Below are 15775 nucleotides of genomic sequence, written 5' to 3' on the forward strand. Positions count from 1 at the left end.
AGCTGACTTGCCAAGTGACAGTGTGTCGTGAGAGTGTCTTGCTTCCTAAGCCTGTAAATTGCCAAAGAGGCACAGATTTATCAGAGGAGCCAATAGCTGTGTGCATATAGATTGTCCCTTTTAGCCAGTAATATTTTGTGTATGATTTATTTTACTGACTTTTATAAAAGACACATTTTTAACAGAGAAAGTTGGAATAAATAAATAGTGAGTTGAATTGAATGGAATTTTTCTTTGAATTGCAAATGCTATCTGTACAGACCTGGGATTCTTGCGTGTGAAGCCTTAGACTGATACTTCCACCTCTTCCTTTTGTCCTTTGAAACATTTTGGATGACTTTGTTAAGAGTTCTGACATGAACCTGCTGGACACAAACTGGCAGCCCGCTACGTGTTCTCTATCTGATGTTACGAGGATGTTGTAGCACAAGCACTTAAAGATGCACTTACTCTCCTCTGACTGTTCAGATTAATTTCAGGTGCCTGTTACCCTTAGTTGGGCACAGAATGCGTAAAATCAGCTTGCCTTATTCTGGACTGTGCGTAATTGTCCGCTTTCACTCATGAAAGCTGGCTGTAAGGAGCCATGAACTCCGTTACGGAGCTGTATGTCTGAAACAGGGGGCACTGCCGTTGAAAATGAAGGGCATAATCCTGCCTTCGAGGCACGTGCGCTGCCTGTGTAGGTGAGAGATTTTGCTTTGCACTTTTGGAGTCGTGCCCATGGTTTCCTCTTTCCCAGTGGTAATTTTCAGAGTGCCGTGGGCCCTTCCCACTCGTGACAACTGTGTCAGTAGTTTTGGCACGAGTGGGCACTTGTCACCTCGAAAACTTTGTGGGAAATCACTCTTGGAGTAGGAAGAAATGGCAACTACTAGAGAAAGAGAAGCTGCGTTGGAGAAAGTGGTTGTGTTGCAGCCTCATTGCGCCCTGGAATATTGCTCTGGGAAAGGATGGAGTGCCAACAGGCAGAAAGGGTCTTGGAGCTGTGAGCAAGGAAAATGTTTTGGTTGATTCCTCCTGTGTGCAGGCTGCTTCCTGTAAGTGAACAAATTCGGTTGGAAGAAACTGTCTGTCTCTTGAGGACTTTTTTCCTCCTAAGTGACATAATCTTCAAGCTCCTTAGTTTTGCCCAAATGTTAGATTCCGTATTTGAGCTTTTTAGTTGTTGATGAGACTTGTATATGAATTATGCTATTTAGGATTTTGCTTTTATTCAGTCGGAGTTCCTCTAAACACCCGTCTCATTTTTTCAGGTGCGAAAACCCAGAGCCCTCAGGCTGTGAAGAGGATGTAAGCCAGGATTCCTCTGAATCCAAACCAGTCCTGGGGACGTAAGTGTGTTTCTTCACTGTTATTTTGCACAGGAAGCCCCAGTCAGGATTCGGTACTGGGGGAGGCTGTGGGCAGCATAGATGTTGCTTCCTTTGAAATTTCAGAGCACTGTTGGCTTGCTTCAAGAGGCTTGTGTAAAGGCCACATATCAACGGTCTGGTAAGATATCCAGCCCTATAACGCAGAGATCTTTCTGTCAGGGAAATTGTCTCAGAATTCAACATGAGACGAACACATCTAGGCCAAGAGTTAGTTGATTAAACAAAGGAGGAGTGTTTGTTTCCCCTGCTTTACCTCTGGTGGTAAATGGTTATGGCTTGTGACTGATTTCATTGTGCATAACAGCAGTGTCTGCAGACCGAAGCTGGGGTTGTTTCAGGCAGCGTGTGTATGCGTGTTTCTTTGCCACTGGTGCCCCTGTGATTTACAGTGTTGCTTTTAGAGTGAGATTTAAATTCTGAAGTCATCCGAATTTGCAAGAAAAAGAGCAAAGCTGTCTTGAAGTGCAGTTAAAGGGGTGAAAAAGGGGTTTGCTTATCCTCCTAGCACCATATGAACGTGGATTTTATCTGTAGACGTCGGGTGTAAAATGTGCCTTAGGTCTTCAGCATTTGTTCTTTGACAGCGGTGTGATCTGTGGTTTGCATGCATTGTGGCAGTGAAGAGTAGCTGCAACGTTATATTTGATTACAGTATGAAGATGCTCTATTCTTGTCAGCGTTACTGAGGATTGTTTTTCTATGAATGTCTCAGCTTCCACCAGTTAAGAAGACCTTAGTTTTTTTTATCAGTGCACTGACTTCTCAAGGCGTAACTGAAGAAGAAGCCTTTAGCTTCCTTTTGTTTTGAGGTGGAAGAAAAATGTGGAACTCTTCTGTCATGTCCACATGTCACACAGTCCAATCAAGACTGAGAAATACGCTGCACTGTTTTAATTCCTGAGATTCAGGCAGACTGTCGATTCAGTTCTGTTCTACAATACCGAGCGTGGTCTTCCCACTGCTTACCTCCATGCTTTTCTGATGGCTTGTGTGTTGGGATTAGGGGGGTTTTGAGTCTGGCTTAAAAGGGTTCAAACATCCCCAGTCCAGAAATGTGTCGTTAACATACTGAACACCTTCCTGTCCTCCGTTGTCTGAATGGATTGGTTGGACAGTGAGGTCGCTTTGCCTTCCGTCACTCATGCAGCAACTGTTTTGCTTAACCACCAGAGATAAATTGGTAAAAGCTCCTTGGCTGTGAGCATTTCAGTAGCTGTCTCTGACAAGAAGAGATGTAGAGCTTAATTAATGTCTGTAAATGACACAGGACTCTCCGAGGCTTTAGTTAGAAACACATGTTATCGGTTGTTAGTTTATTTTTTTTTTTTTAGCACTTAGCAAGGACAGCAAGCTAGAAGCTCTACTGATTTGGGCTGTTCCTCTTGCCCCATGAGACTCAACATGGGAGCTCAATTCTCTGATTTTTTTCCTGGCTGCTGTGACAGAGAGCTATCAGTCTTTTCCTCCCATTTTGCCATGAGAACTCATCAAAGAACAGCTGGTAGTTAAAAATTCATTACAAGCACCAAGAAGGCAGTGTTCTGTAATGGGTAGAGGCAGTAGTAGGCAGCCAGCAGGTTCCCACACTGCCATCGAAAATGAGCTCCAGGGTCTCTTCCAGCTTTGGGCAAACCATTTGACTTTCCCCTTTCCCAGTCAGTCCAGGCACAGAATATGAGCTACAGCAGTACCCTTCCTGCAAAACAGATGAAGCATTTGTACTGGGGATGAGGAGAATAGTTTCACCAGGGTAAATCAGGTTGGGATTAGTCCCCCAACTGCCGTGTCATGGACCCAAAGGAGCTTGATTATGAGATGGAGAACACTCAGTGTGTTTATGTATCTCAGAATAGACCTGCAAGTCCCGTGCCAGGGCTTGAGTGCGCTTGTGGCACAGCCTCGTTTGAGAGCCTTGTGGGAGCTCATTGTCTACATGTGAAATCTGTGTTCATATTTGAACTCCTCTCGTGATCTCGTAACTTGAGGAAGGAGAGGTCCTCCTGGTATGCTTGTCCATTTTGCAGCTATTAACAGGATAGACCTGAGCCACTGTATCTGTCTTTTTGAGGATTTGAACTTTAAAAGCCAAGTGCCTGGTTGTCGGGAGCACAGAGTACAGATGTTCTTTGAGCTGACACATCAGTGTGTCTGACTGGATGCTTGTGGTCAGAGGTTTTTACTGAGAGCATGGCCCTTCATGGAATATCAGTGGGAGTGTGGGATACCGTTATTGCACGAGGGTTTTGTGAAGTGGGGTTATTGGAACAGGTATCAGGGAAGGTTTCTGTAGATGTGAAAAATACGGCCATTGGAGGGCTAAGCTCTCACAGCTCACTACAGAGCGCGGCCCTAAGCGTTTGGTGAAGTGGATAGGACCTGCTGCAAACCAGGGCTGTTGTCACTTGGTCATCTCAGCTGTTTTTCTGATGGCAGTGGAGCTCATGAGATCGGCTTCTCTAGAAGACGGTTTCTTCTTTCCTGAACATCTTCCCCCGCTTTCCCTGACAGCAATACCTGTAAGTCACCACCCCTCGTGCCCGCAGCAGCACTTATGACTCCGTGATGTACAGAATCAGTTGTTCTGGCCTATAGTAATCAGAACAGAGGAGTAGCGTAAGAACTCCTAGCTTTTAATTTTGGCTCTCCGGCTTAGGTAGGTAAGGAACAAGGCACGGATAAGCCATCTGTGCTTTTCTTTTGTGTCAGGAAAGGGGTATGATCCTACTTGCTTTGTAGGGACGTTATGTGGCTCAATTAATAGCGATGTTGAAATGCCTAAGTGCCAGTCCTGCTGTGATTGTGATAATAGCTGTGGTTGCTCAAGTGCAGTAACTTTGCAGCCAGGTAAGAAGTCAGACGAGGAAAGAGCAGCCACCCTGGGGAGCAGGCCGTACAGTTAGATTTACTACTGTGAGCTTTACCTCTCAGTCTGTACTAATTCTGACATAGAGCACGGGGAGCAATACAAATCGACAGTGCATGTATCCAAGAATGTAAAACTGTTGAGGAATTCATTCTTCTGAATGGGTAATTCTTCGTATCTTTGAAGAATAAAATACGAAAGGACAGCAAGTTTGTGGGGGTGCTAGTAACTTTAAAGAGGAGCTGACTTGCCAAGTGACAGTGTGTCGTGAGAGTGTCTTGCTTCCTAAGCCTGTAAATTGCCAAAGAGGCACAGATTTATCAGAGGAGCCAATAGCTGTGTGCATATAGATTGTCCCTTTTAGCCAGTAATATTTTGTGTATGATTTATTTTACTGACTTTTATAAAAGACACATTTTTAACAGAGAAAGTTGGAATAAATAAATAGTGAGTTGAATTGAATGGAATTTTTCTTTGAATTGCAAACGCTATCTGTACAGACCTGGGATTCTTGCGTGTGAAGCCTTAGACTGATACTTCCACCTCTTCCTTTTGTCCTTTGAAACATTTTGGATGACTTTGTTAAGAGTTCTGACATGAACCTGCTGGACACAAACTGGCAGCCCGCTACGTGTTCTCTATCTGATGTTACGAGGATGTTGTAGCACAAGCACTTAAAGATGCACTTACTCTCCTCTGACTGTTCAGATTAATTTCAGGTGCCTGTTACCCTTAGTTGGGCACAGAATGCGTAAAATCAGCTTGCCTTATTCTGGACTGTGCGTAATTGTCCGCTTTCACTCATGAAAGCTGGCTGTAAGGAGCCATGAACTCCGTTACGGAGCTGTATGTCTGAAACAGGGGGCACTGCCGTTGAAAATGAAGGGCATAATCCTGCCTTCGAGGCACGTGCGCTGCCTGTGTAGGTGAGAGATTTTGCTTTGCACTTTTGGAGTCGTGCCCATGGTTTCCTCTTTCCCAGTGGTAATTTTCAGAGTGCCGTGGGCCCTTCCCACTCGTGACAACTGTGTCAGTAGTTTTGGCACGAGTGGGCACTTGTCACCTCGAAAACTTTGTGGGAAATCACTCTTGGAGTAGGAAGAAATGGCAACTACTAGAGAAAGAGAAGCTGCGTTGGAGAAAGTGGTTGTGTTGCAGCCTCATTGCGCCCTGGAATATTGCTCTGGGAAAGGATGGAGTGCCAACAGGCAGAAAGGGTCTTGGAGCTGTGAGCAAGGAAAATGTTTTGGTTGATTCCTCCTGTGTGCAGGCTGCTTCCTGTAAGTGAACAAATTCGGTTGGAAGAAACTGTCTGTCTCTTGAGGACTTTTTTCCTCCTAAGTGACATAATCTTCAAGCTCCTTAGTTTTGCCCAAATGTTAGATTCCGTATTTGAGCTTTTTAGTTGTTGATGAGACTTGTATATGAATTATGCTATTTAGGATTTTGCTTTTATTCAGTCGGAGTTCCTCTAAACACCCGTCTCATTTTTTCAGGTGCGAAAACCCAGAGCCCTCAGGCTGTGAAGAGGATGTAAGCCAGGATTCCTCTGAATCCAAACCAGTCCTGGGGACGTAAGTGTGTTTCTTCACTGTTATTTTGCACAGGAAGCCCCAGTCAGGATTCGGTACTGGGGGAGGCTGTGGGCAGCATAGATGTTGCTTCCTTTGAAATTTCAGAGCACTGTTGGCTTGCTTCAAGAGGCTTGTGTAAAGGCCACATATCAACGGTCTGGTAAGATATCCAGCCCTATAACGCAGAGATCTTTCTGTCAGGGAAATTGTCTCAGAATTCAACATGAGACGAACACATCTAGGCCAAGAGTTAGTTGATTAAACAAAGGAGGAGTGTTTGTTTCCCCTGCTTTACCTCTGGTGGTAAATGGTTATGGCTTGTGACTGATTTCATTGTGCATAACAGCAGTGTCTGCAGACCGAAGCTGGGGTTGTTTCAGGCAGCGTGTGTATGCGTGTTTCTTTGCCACTGGTGCCCCTGTGATTTACAGTGTTGCTTTTAGAGTGAGATTTAAATTCTGAAGTCATCCGAATTTGCAAGAAAAAGAGCAAAGCTGTCTTGAAGTGCAGTTAAAGGGGTGAAAAAGGGGTTTGCTTATCCTCCTAGCACCATTTATGTGACTACTGGCTGGAAGAGGTTTGAAATACAGGGATGGCTTCCTTGTCAAGGGGGAAATCTTCAGGACTTCATTTTCTCAGGAAAGTTAGAGGTTTCTTTTGCCTTTTACTCTGGAACAAGGGACTCCTTTCCCTTTCACGTTATGTCCTACTCTGTCACAGTAGGTGATTATGAGGCAGTGGCTGTGGACAGTGGGTCATGTTATGTGACTGCACACAAAAGTCCTTTTCCCTAATCCCTCTGTCAGCTCATGCGAACAAAATTCTCTTGACATCGTTTTTTGATATGCTGCCTGTGTCTTCCCAGCCTGTAATATGTGCTGTGGCCCGTGGTCGTAGTGCACCAATATAGACATGGTGAGGTACCGGCACGTTGCTGTGACGAACCACAGATCTCACAGAAAATGCAGCAGAAAAAAAGAAAAGTTGATAGTTACTTTTTTTATCCAGGCTTGAATTTTCTTAAAACTTGAAGTAATTAGATTATTTTGGCAGACTTTGTTTAGTTTTTTTCACACTCAGTTGAAATTTGTCAACAACATTGTGAGTTATCTCTGGAAAACCATAGCATAAATTTTACGTCTTGTTACAAAATCAAGTTGAAATGATGGGAAGTCCCTGCAAAGACAGGATTTAAAGAATTTCCCATAAGCATCCATTTGTGGAGTATCTATGTACCAGTCCCAATAGGTGGGTGTGGGTTAAAACCTACATAAACCAGGAAAAGGAGATAAACAGATCACTTCCCTCTGTTTCAGGCAGGGTGGAAACCGCATCAGCTCTGGTTTCCCCTCATCCCTCTCAGTCTGTGTTAGGCTTGTCCATGGGCAGTTCTCTGCAGTTGGTGTCTTTTTAGCTACATGTGTCTAAGAAGGCGTGCGATAACTTTCCTGAACAAGATCCAGTGCTCCTCTAACTCCTTAAGCGTTCCTCTTCCAGCATAACCGAGCATAACCTTTTTGCATGGTATAATTTGACAAACCCTCCCTGTCTTTGAGCTAAGGGTAAACTCAAGGTTCTGCTGATACATTTTTTTGTTAAACGCATTTCATCCTGAGATTAGCAAGGCCAGTCTGTCTTCTGGGTTCAGCTGTCTTGGCGCTTCAAGCTCGATACGGGGCACTGCCTGTGCTGCACATGTCACGGTTAGGGTGTTATCTTCACAGATGAGGCAATCTCACTGTGTATGTTCATGGGGGTTAGGTTCAGGCTTAGACGGCTTTTTCACAGAAGCCAAGGTTTCCTTCAGTCTTTCTCCTAAGACAGCAGATCGTGAGTAGTATGGGTTGGAGGACAATGCAGCTTCAGCTTGGTCCCTAGACTTGGCAGCAGCAACTGATGGGAGGAAGGGCAGCAAAGGAAGCGTTTGATTTAGCGCTTCCACGGGGGAAGCTGCTACCCTGAATGCGTCCAGAGGAGGGCAACCAAGGTGGTGTCAGGGCTGGAGGCATGTCCTGTGAGGAGCGGCTGAGGACCTTGGGCTTGTCTGGTTTGGAGAAAAGGAGGCTGAGGGGCGACCTCATGGCTCTCTGCAGCTTCCTGAGGAGGGGACGTGGAGAGGGAGGTGCTGAGCTCTTCTCCCTGGGATCCAGGGACAGGACGCATGGGAATGGTTCAGGGCTGTGCCAGGGGAGGTTCAGGCTGGGCATTAGGAAGCATTTCTTTACTGAGAGAGTGGTCAAACCCTGGAACAGGCTTCCCAGAGAGGTGGTCAATGCCCCAAGGCCGTCAGTGTTTGAGAGGCATTTGGACAATGCCCTTAACAACGTGCCGTAACTTTTGGTCAGCCCTGAAGTGGTCAGGCAGTCGGACTTAGATGATCGTTGTAGGTCCCTTCCAACTGAAATAATCTGTTCTATTCTATCAATATTTGATGTCCTGAATTTAATAGAAGAGTCTCAATATAGCTTAAGTGGATTTGATTCTTTATTCGTTTTCATTTGGGGACTATAATCAGATCCACTTGGGGGAGGGCAAATCAGGAGCAACTTCACTGAGGTCCCTGGCAAAATCTGAGTGATATCTTAATAAGATTCCATGTATAAAAATTAAATTCTTTGCTCAAAAAAGTCTTCATACTGCCTTCATGTGGGGTATGAATGCCTGTGTTTTTATTGTTGTATTAGACACAGATACCTGCGGTTGCATCAATACATGCTGTTTACAACCAGTGTGTTCTTGTGTATTTGCTCTTAGTGAAGTAGCATCAATCTTAGGAGCCTGGCTTGATCAGTGTACTGAGGATTTCAGAGAGCCGCCTGACTACCCATGTTTGATGAAGCTGTTGGATTACTTGAAGAAGAATATCCCTGGCTCTGACCTGGAGAGGAGGGCGCAGAACCTCTTGGAGAAGTTCCAGAACCAAGAAGTGGAAAAGGACGGTAAGTTACCTTTCCCTTCTGCCTTCCTGTTCTCCCGGACTGTGTGGTGACACAGGGGTTTGTGTGGAGTACACTTCACTAACTCGTAGGCTAATTGATTATATTGTGAGGCTCACCAGGGACTTTTTTCTTGTTTCTTTCTTTAAAAAAAAATCTCTGTGAGGCTGCAGGCTCTGTGCGGGATGAAATAGTCCTATAGTGTAGGTGCCTATGCCTGTTTATTGTGGGGATTGGGATTGGGAAATCCAGCACTTGTCTAATATTTAGCCAAAACTTTGAGATTACTGCAGCAACTAAGTCGTTAATTGTCAGCGCCCTTCCCGTGTCATGGAATTAAAACACACAGCAGGTCTCTAGCTGTTTTTTTCATTTCAACACACATGCACCGAGAAAAGCCCAAACCAGCAGAAAGAAAAATACAGAGCTGTGGGGTTAGAAGAGTTTTAGACTTGTCGCTTACTTTATCAGAGCTCCATCTTTGTTTATTTCTGAGATTTCTTTCAGAACTCTTAATGTGTGGTCTGGCATCAAGGCTTGCTGATAATTATTGTCCCAAAGCATTCATATTGTGCTATGAATTTACAAATTTGGGTCCTAATCCTACAGTTTGATTTGCGTAATCAGACCTCCGTTCAGTGCTGCCATCAGCCATGCCGGTAGATTAGACTGCAGTATCAGATACGTAGAAAAAAGCCATTTCTGGCCTCAATTCTTGCTGCTTGAGCAATGCAAATCAAGGTGAGTCAGAGACTGCAAATTCAAAAGGGGCACGTGGTTGCTGTCAGTGAAGTCAAGAGGGCAGCTGGGCTTTGAGGGGGACCTAAACGGATCAGCGATTTGAAGATGATGAGATACTTGAGTACGAGAGAATTCCAGCTTCTTGGACAGCAGGGAAAAGACTGGTTACACATTTATGAAGGTGAAGGAGAAAAGAGAAAAAAAAGGCATGAAAAAAGAAAAGGAAAATTCTTGCGTTGCACTCGAGGACCTGATTTTAAAGGCACTGGGAGATTTTGAGTAGGGTTGCAACTTTGCGATGAGGATTTTCACTGAATTTCAAGGCGGAAGGGAAAATGAGGAGTTACACAGCCAAAAAGAGGGAGAAGAAGGTGTAACTCTTGTAACAGTTTGGTAGAAATCCATTTAATTATGCGCAGTGTTACAAAACAGTCACGGAAAAATAATGCTGGAACAGAGGTCTCCCTTTATTGCGTTTAGCTCTGTCAATAAATTGTGCAGTTGGAATGTGCGGATGGAAGTCTGGATAGAGCCTCTAGTTAATAATTTGTTACATCAGAACTGTAGCAATTTACACTGATGATTAGGTTTTGCTAATGAACAAAGAAAGGAAAACTGAAGTATTTTGAAAAACAATGATAAAATATCGCAGTCTGCTTTTGTCGCTTTAATATCTGTTCTGCTTTAACTGGTTATGAAGTATTGCACAACACACTCTGAAATGCACTGGTTGTTTTTGTTAATGAAATCTCACTAGTAGTAAACTCAGCACTTTCAGTGTTAGTCTTCAACAAGTCCATTTTTTTTCCCTCCCTTCTCATGGAGTTACTGTCACCTTACAGTAAAAGGGATTAGGAAGAGGATTTCTTTTCAGAGATTTTCTGTTTGACTTCCTCCTCTACCATGGGAAACAAGGGCATATTTCTTTGTGTTTTAATGTGGCTTTGTTCTCAACCTGTGGGAGCCAAAAGGTGACATGGGAACATCTGTGAAATCCTTTCCCTTCTGCACTGGATCTGGTCCCTTGATGAGGACAACTCTCCTCTCTCACCTCTTCATTGCTGCCCAGGGCAGATTTAGAAGCAGCATTCAGCTGAATGCTGTAGGTGCTCACTGTTCTCCCTTTTCTGGGCAGAAATCCCAGAGAGGGAAGGTGAGGGATGCTGGAATAAACTCTCTTCAATGTAGTTTATGTAAGCACAAATGGTGCCAAGAAATCTGATCTCTCCTTTTAGTTCCCCACATGGGAGCTGAAATCTGGATATAAGAGCACTCCTAATGCAGTATTTTGGGGATATGACTGCAGTCTTGTTCCTTTTCAGTTTGGTTAATTTTTGGTTTTTCAGATTATAAGACGCATTAATACTAAAAGGTAGATTAACAAAATTCTGCAATGTTAATAAGAAATTTTTGTTGGGGCATTCTTCTTTCAGAAGAATGTTTAGTGAATGGGTTAAGTCACTTCTCTGCTAAGAGACCCTGAACAGCTCAGTTCTCTTTTCCTTCCACCTTTTCTTTGCCAATTTAATTTTCTGGTCATCATCTTTCTCACCAAAATATGCAGCACAGCGGGGCTATTAGGTCAGGCAGGACCCTTTGTGTGTTCTGCTATAATATATAGAGTGGTGGTTTAAAATAAACAAACATCTTCTTTGATTCACTGTTTGCTGTATAAATTTACCAAGTCGTGTTTTCCATCCTGGACAGATGGGTTCCGTGTTGCTTCCCTCTGTAACCTACGTGATGAAGAGGAAATGGACATCAGCAGGCCTGAAGAATTCTCTTTTTTCCAGGCAGACCTTGTGGCAGAACAGTTGACATACATGGATGCAGTATGTAGAGTATATGTACTACTTGAAATGCTGGGGTAAATAGTGTGGGGCTTCTAAAAATTTTTTGTAAAGATATGTCAATGTAAGTATAGTGTTCCAGAAAAGGTCTGTTGTTGGGACACAGAACACAGCTCTGCTTGGTTATCCAAACTGGCTTCATTCATTGGGCTTTTTTTCCTTCAGTCATTCCAAAGATTATTTTTTTTTTAAATTAAAATAAGCGTGAATGTATACTGTGTAGCCTTTTCTGCAAAGCTCAGTATTTGTACACCTGAGAAATAGCACATTTTTATGACGTATACTAAAGATGTATCGGTACTCTTAAATGCAGTGCTCTGATTTGATTTGTCTGTATCAATCTCCTTCAAAATATCATGATATAAAAGAATTTCCCCTTGGTTTTCCCAGGAGTGTTTAGCTGTCAGTTCTTTTAGGGCATCAAGCCTATAAAGTGTCTATTTCTGCCAAATATACAATAGATATATATATTAAAGTATATACACTTTATGTATAAAAAAAATAAAGTGTACATACTGCCAAAGCGTGTATTTCAAACTAACGGAAAACAAATATTTACCTTTTAATGCCATATTAGATTTAGATCCATGTAAACATGCATTTCTTCTTGTGGATAGTAGAGATTTAGGAGAACCCTGCTGACGTAGACACCTCTGCTTCACTCTAGGAACTCTTCAAGAAGGTTGTGCCCTACCACTGTTTGGGATGCATCTGGTCTCGACGGAATAAGAAAGAATATAAGCACCTGGCGCTGACCATCAGGGCTACCATCTCACAGTTCAATGTCGTTACCAAATGTGTGGTCAGCACTATCCTGAAGGACAAGGAGCTCAAATCACAGCAAAGAGCCAAGATCATTGAGAAATGGATTCATATTGCACATGTAAGGCATTTATTCTAGACTGTTTAATGTTTCTCGTGTGGGTGCCTTGGAGTGGGGGAGTTGGAAGGGGAGGAAGGTGTTGGATGCGTTGGTCCCAGGCCATCTTAGCTCTAATGCTTTCTATTTTTGACTGCCTTTCTTTGTAACAGTAGATGAAGTGTTGCCCTTCCTCAGTTGCTTCCCCACCATGGAAGTGGGGTTGGTGCTTGTCTCTTTGGTTGGGGAGTGCTAATTAATGGGTGAGGCAGGTACTGTGTCTTGCAGATGGGGAGTGCCACATACTTGATGATGCAACGTTTATGGGAAGATGGGTATAAATTCAACCAGTTCACTTCCCTGGAACTAAATGCTGCTCGTATCAGGGAAGGAAGAGAAGTGATGGTTGATATCATCCAAAGGTTAGACTTGTTTGCAGAAGAAAGTCTAACAAGAAAGGAGTCGGACTGGCAGTGGTGCAAGCAGCAGGCACAGTCAGAATAAGCTTTGCACTTGCCTGCCTTTGGCCATTCGTGTTCAGCCAGTGAGCATCATGCTCCCTCTCCTGCGTCGATGAACGCCATGGGACTTGAAATCAGATGTGGTGGAAGGCAGCACAACTGTTTGTGTTTTATACATTTACATATGTGTGTGTACATGTGAAAGGAAAGCAAATACAGGGTTTGAAGTAAGTGCAGAGAAAGCTAACACTTCTAGGAAGCAGTAGCCTCTTCAACATGGAAAAAATGAAATTATTGTTTGTACTCTTTTGTTTTGAAAAGTCCTTGAGGCTGGAAGGTCATTTGCCTACTGAGTTATTCATGGTTCCCATCATGTATGCAAACCAGCTGAGTTTGGAGGGGGTGAGGGGTGCAAGCAGTGACCAGAAAAAATAAGTAGAGTTACAATATGGTACCAGACTCCTCCTCATCTTACCTTTCTGGTTTATCATTGTCTCACGCGTTTCTCTAACCCGTTTATACTCTTGGCTTCGATTCCTTTGTCTTGTAGCAGATTGTGTGTTTCTTAATCTTTGTGCGAAAGGGTTTTTCATGACTTCTTTACATAACTCCAGTTTGCTAATTTCTTAGATCTTATCTTTAACATTTTACTGTAAGCTTTTTAACTCCCCTCAGAGCACTGGGCAGCTGGCAGCAAACGGGATCTCTCTTGAAGAGAACATTTAAAGCACTTTCATATGGATGTGCGTTGACTTGTGTTTTAAGAATCACGTGGATTCTTTCTGAGCTATACAAAATAAGCAGTCATAAAAAGTTCAAGCCAAGCAGAGGCTTTCCAACCTTGACCCTGCACTTGTATGCTCCCAGCGGCAGCGTTGTTAGTCCTGGCACCTGAGCTTTGGCAGCTGCTGGTTCAGGAGGCTGGTGTGGGGAAGAAGTCTTTCACCTCTTTTGGCACTTCCATTGACTCATTGTTCTCGTCTGATGGCTGCTTTGTAGCCCCTGTGAATGGATTAGGAAGTTTGATTCCTATTGTCTGTGGGCAGATCTTTAAGTTGCAGAGGGTACCAGCTGAAGGGGCCTTCGTGGGGCAGCCTGGGCTGCAGCCTGGGCGAGCAAGTACGAAGCAGCTTCCTGCTGGTCCCAGGGAGCAGGGAGGCCCGGGAAGCCAGGACAGGGACCGCTCTCGGCATACTTGTTCTGTGGATGGAGAACTTTGATCTCCACCTCTGTTGATTCAGTGCTTCTCCCTGTACTTAGTTCATACACATAATTCAATGCTCCAGTCTTAGCTAAGCACGTGAAAAATGCATGAGCACGCTCTACAAAATAATTGCACATGTCGAACAGCTAGTTGCATATCTGCTTAGCTGCCCACTTCTGAAGAAAGCTGCTTGCTTTTTGCGTGCAAATGAATGTTTTGAATAGTTAGATGTCTGAATTAGAAAATAATCCCCTCATTAAAGTGCAGTTATTCCCAGACTGCTGACTCTGTAACTAAGCAGCGTGGAGTTCCACGTTTGTTATTTGTTCGTGACTTTTGGATCCAGTTTCTTGGTTTACAGGATAAACCGAATACTTTTCCGAACTGCCAGCCCTCTCTGCTCCACCTAGATCTGGGGTTCCTGAGCAGGAGCAGCCAATTTTACTCACACAATTTTTTCTTTAAAACTGAAAAGGAACGTTGAAATCGTTACTACCCTGTTATGCTTAATCTTTTAAACTCAAAGTTGCTTCTGCACAGTATTCTTTCTGGTTTCCCCCCTGTGAAGGGCACAGCATGAAACAATGTTATTCAGAGCAGTCTTAAAAATTCTTCCTATATGTAAATGAAAGCTTGCTAAAGTTTAGTCTGCAATCAGTTAAATCATTGAGAACACCAAATCCAGGATTGAATTCCTAATGTGCTGTGGGTGCGTATGCCTGGTCGTGAACCTTCTGCGTCACTGACAATGTAGATGTATCATCAGTATTTGGGTTAGGAGATTAACGACGTCTGAATTAATGATGCACTTGTGTTGGAAGACTAATGGCGTCTAGACTGATGATGGCTAAAAGCAAAAGAATTTGTGCTTGTTATGGAAGAAACAGATAAGAAGGGATTCCTTTAAAATAGCAAAGCAGAAACTTATCTACCGGCTGCCCGCGGTTAGTAGTCCTTATTGAAAGTGCTGACAGGAACTAGTTTTTGAAATGGGCATGCGCTAGAGCAGCACACGGGTTTACCGTTATTTTTAGAATGTACAAGAATATATAAGGACTTGTTTTTCTCATAAACTTTGGAGCTTGACTGTTAACCATATTGGTGTGTGTCTTGTCCCGCAACCTCGTCCTGCAACAATATGCTTTAGATTATGCAACGTGCAGTTAAGTCAAGATGGTTCCAAATTGGATCTTCCAGTGCAAACTCCTGTGTTTGAGAAATCTCAGTGCTGAGAATTTGTGCCTCTCAATCCCTGTTCTCCCCGGTCTGAATTTCAAGTTGAAGTTAAAGAAAGCAGGGTCTTGTTCTTAAATGTGTCGGTCTCAGAAGAAGAGCCGTTACGTGGTTCCTTTGGCTGCAAAGTTTGCAAGAAGAGCTTTCAGGTCTTGCATGTCCTACCACGTGATTGTGAACTTGGTCTTCATCTAGCCTAACTGCTAACCTGCTTCAAGTGCTGCGGTGTGCCTAGTCAGTCTTCTTAAACCACACTTTGTTAAATGTAGCCTCCTAAGTTGCCCAAAGATTTTTTTTTTTTTTTTTTTTTTTAGGTAAATAAAAGGGAGTAAATGTACTTGCCTTAGTTGTTCAGTCAATTTTAATGCAACTTGTGAACAGAGTTGCTGATATACCAAGGTCTGACTTTTGTTTATGTTAAGGTTGCTTTACATTGATTCAGTCCTACAAAGGAAATAAAGTATGTCTATTTTCACTGTAAGGATCCTTTACATATTCAGCATTATTAGTGTAATAATGAGTCCCATCAAAATTTGCAAAGTGGAATTGTAGTTTGGATTTGGATATATTCTCATCTACATGCAACAGTCAAATGGGCACGTGTTTTGTCTGTTAATTTGCATGTACGGACACCTGTTAGTGAGAGCTTGTATTTGCAAGAGTTTAAGTCTGTGGTGC

The 15775-nt window shown here is 43.3% G+C and overlaps 1 protein-coding gene across 1 annotated transcript in view; it reads left to right on the forward strand.

Moving 5' to 3' along the window:
• LOC141961097 (ral guanine nucleotide dissociation stimulator-like 1) overlaps positions 1-15775 on the forward strand; it is a 52553-nt gene that overhangs the window by 17951 nt on the left and 18827 nt on the right. The window contains exons 5-7 of the mRNA XM_074907651.1: positions 8568-8752; positions 11198-11322; positions 12008-12223. Coding sequence (XP_074763752.1) covers positions 8568-8752; positions 11198-11322; positions 12008-12223 — 526 coding nt within the window. The remainder of the gene's footprint in view (positions 1-8567; positions 8753-11197; positions 11323-12007; positions 12224-15775) is intronic.

The sequence above is a fragment of the Athene noctua genome, chromosome 5, assembly GCF_965140245.1.
Source record: "Athene noctua chromosome 5, bAthNoc1.hap1.1, whole genome shotgun sequence".
Lineage (NCBI taxonomy): Eukaryota > Metazoa > Chordata > Aves > Strigiformes > Strigidae > Athene > Athene noctua.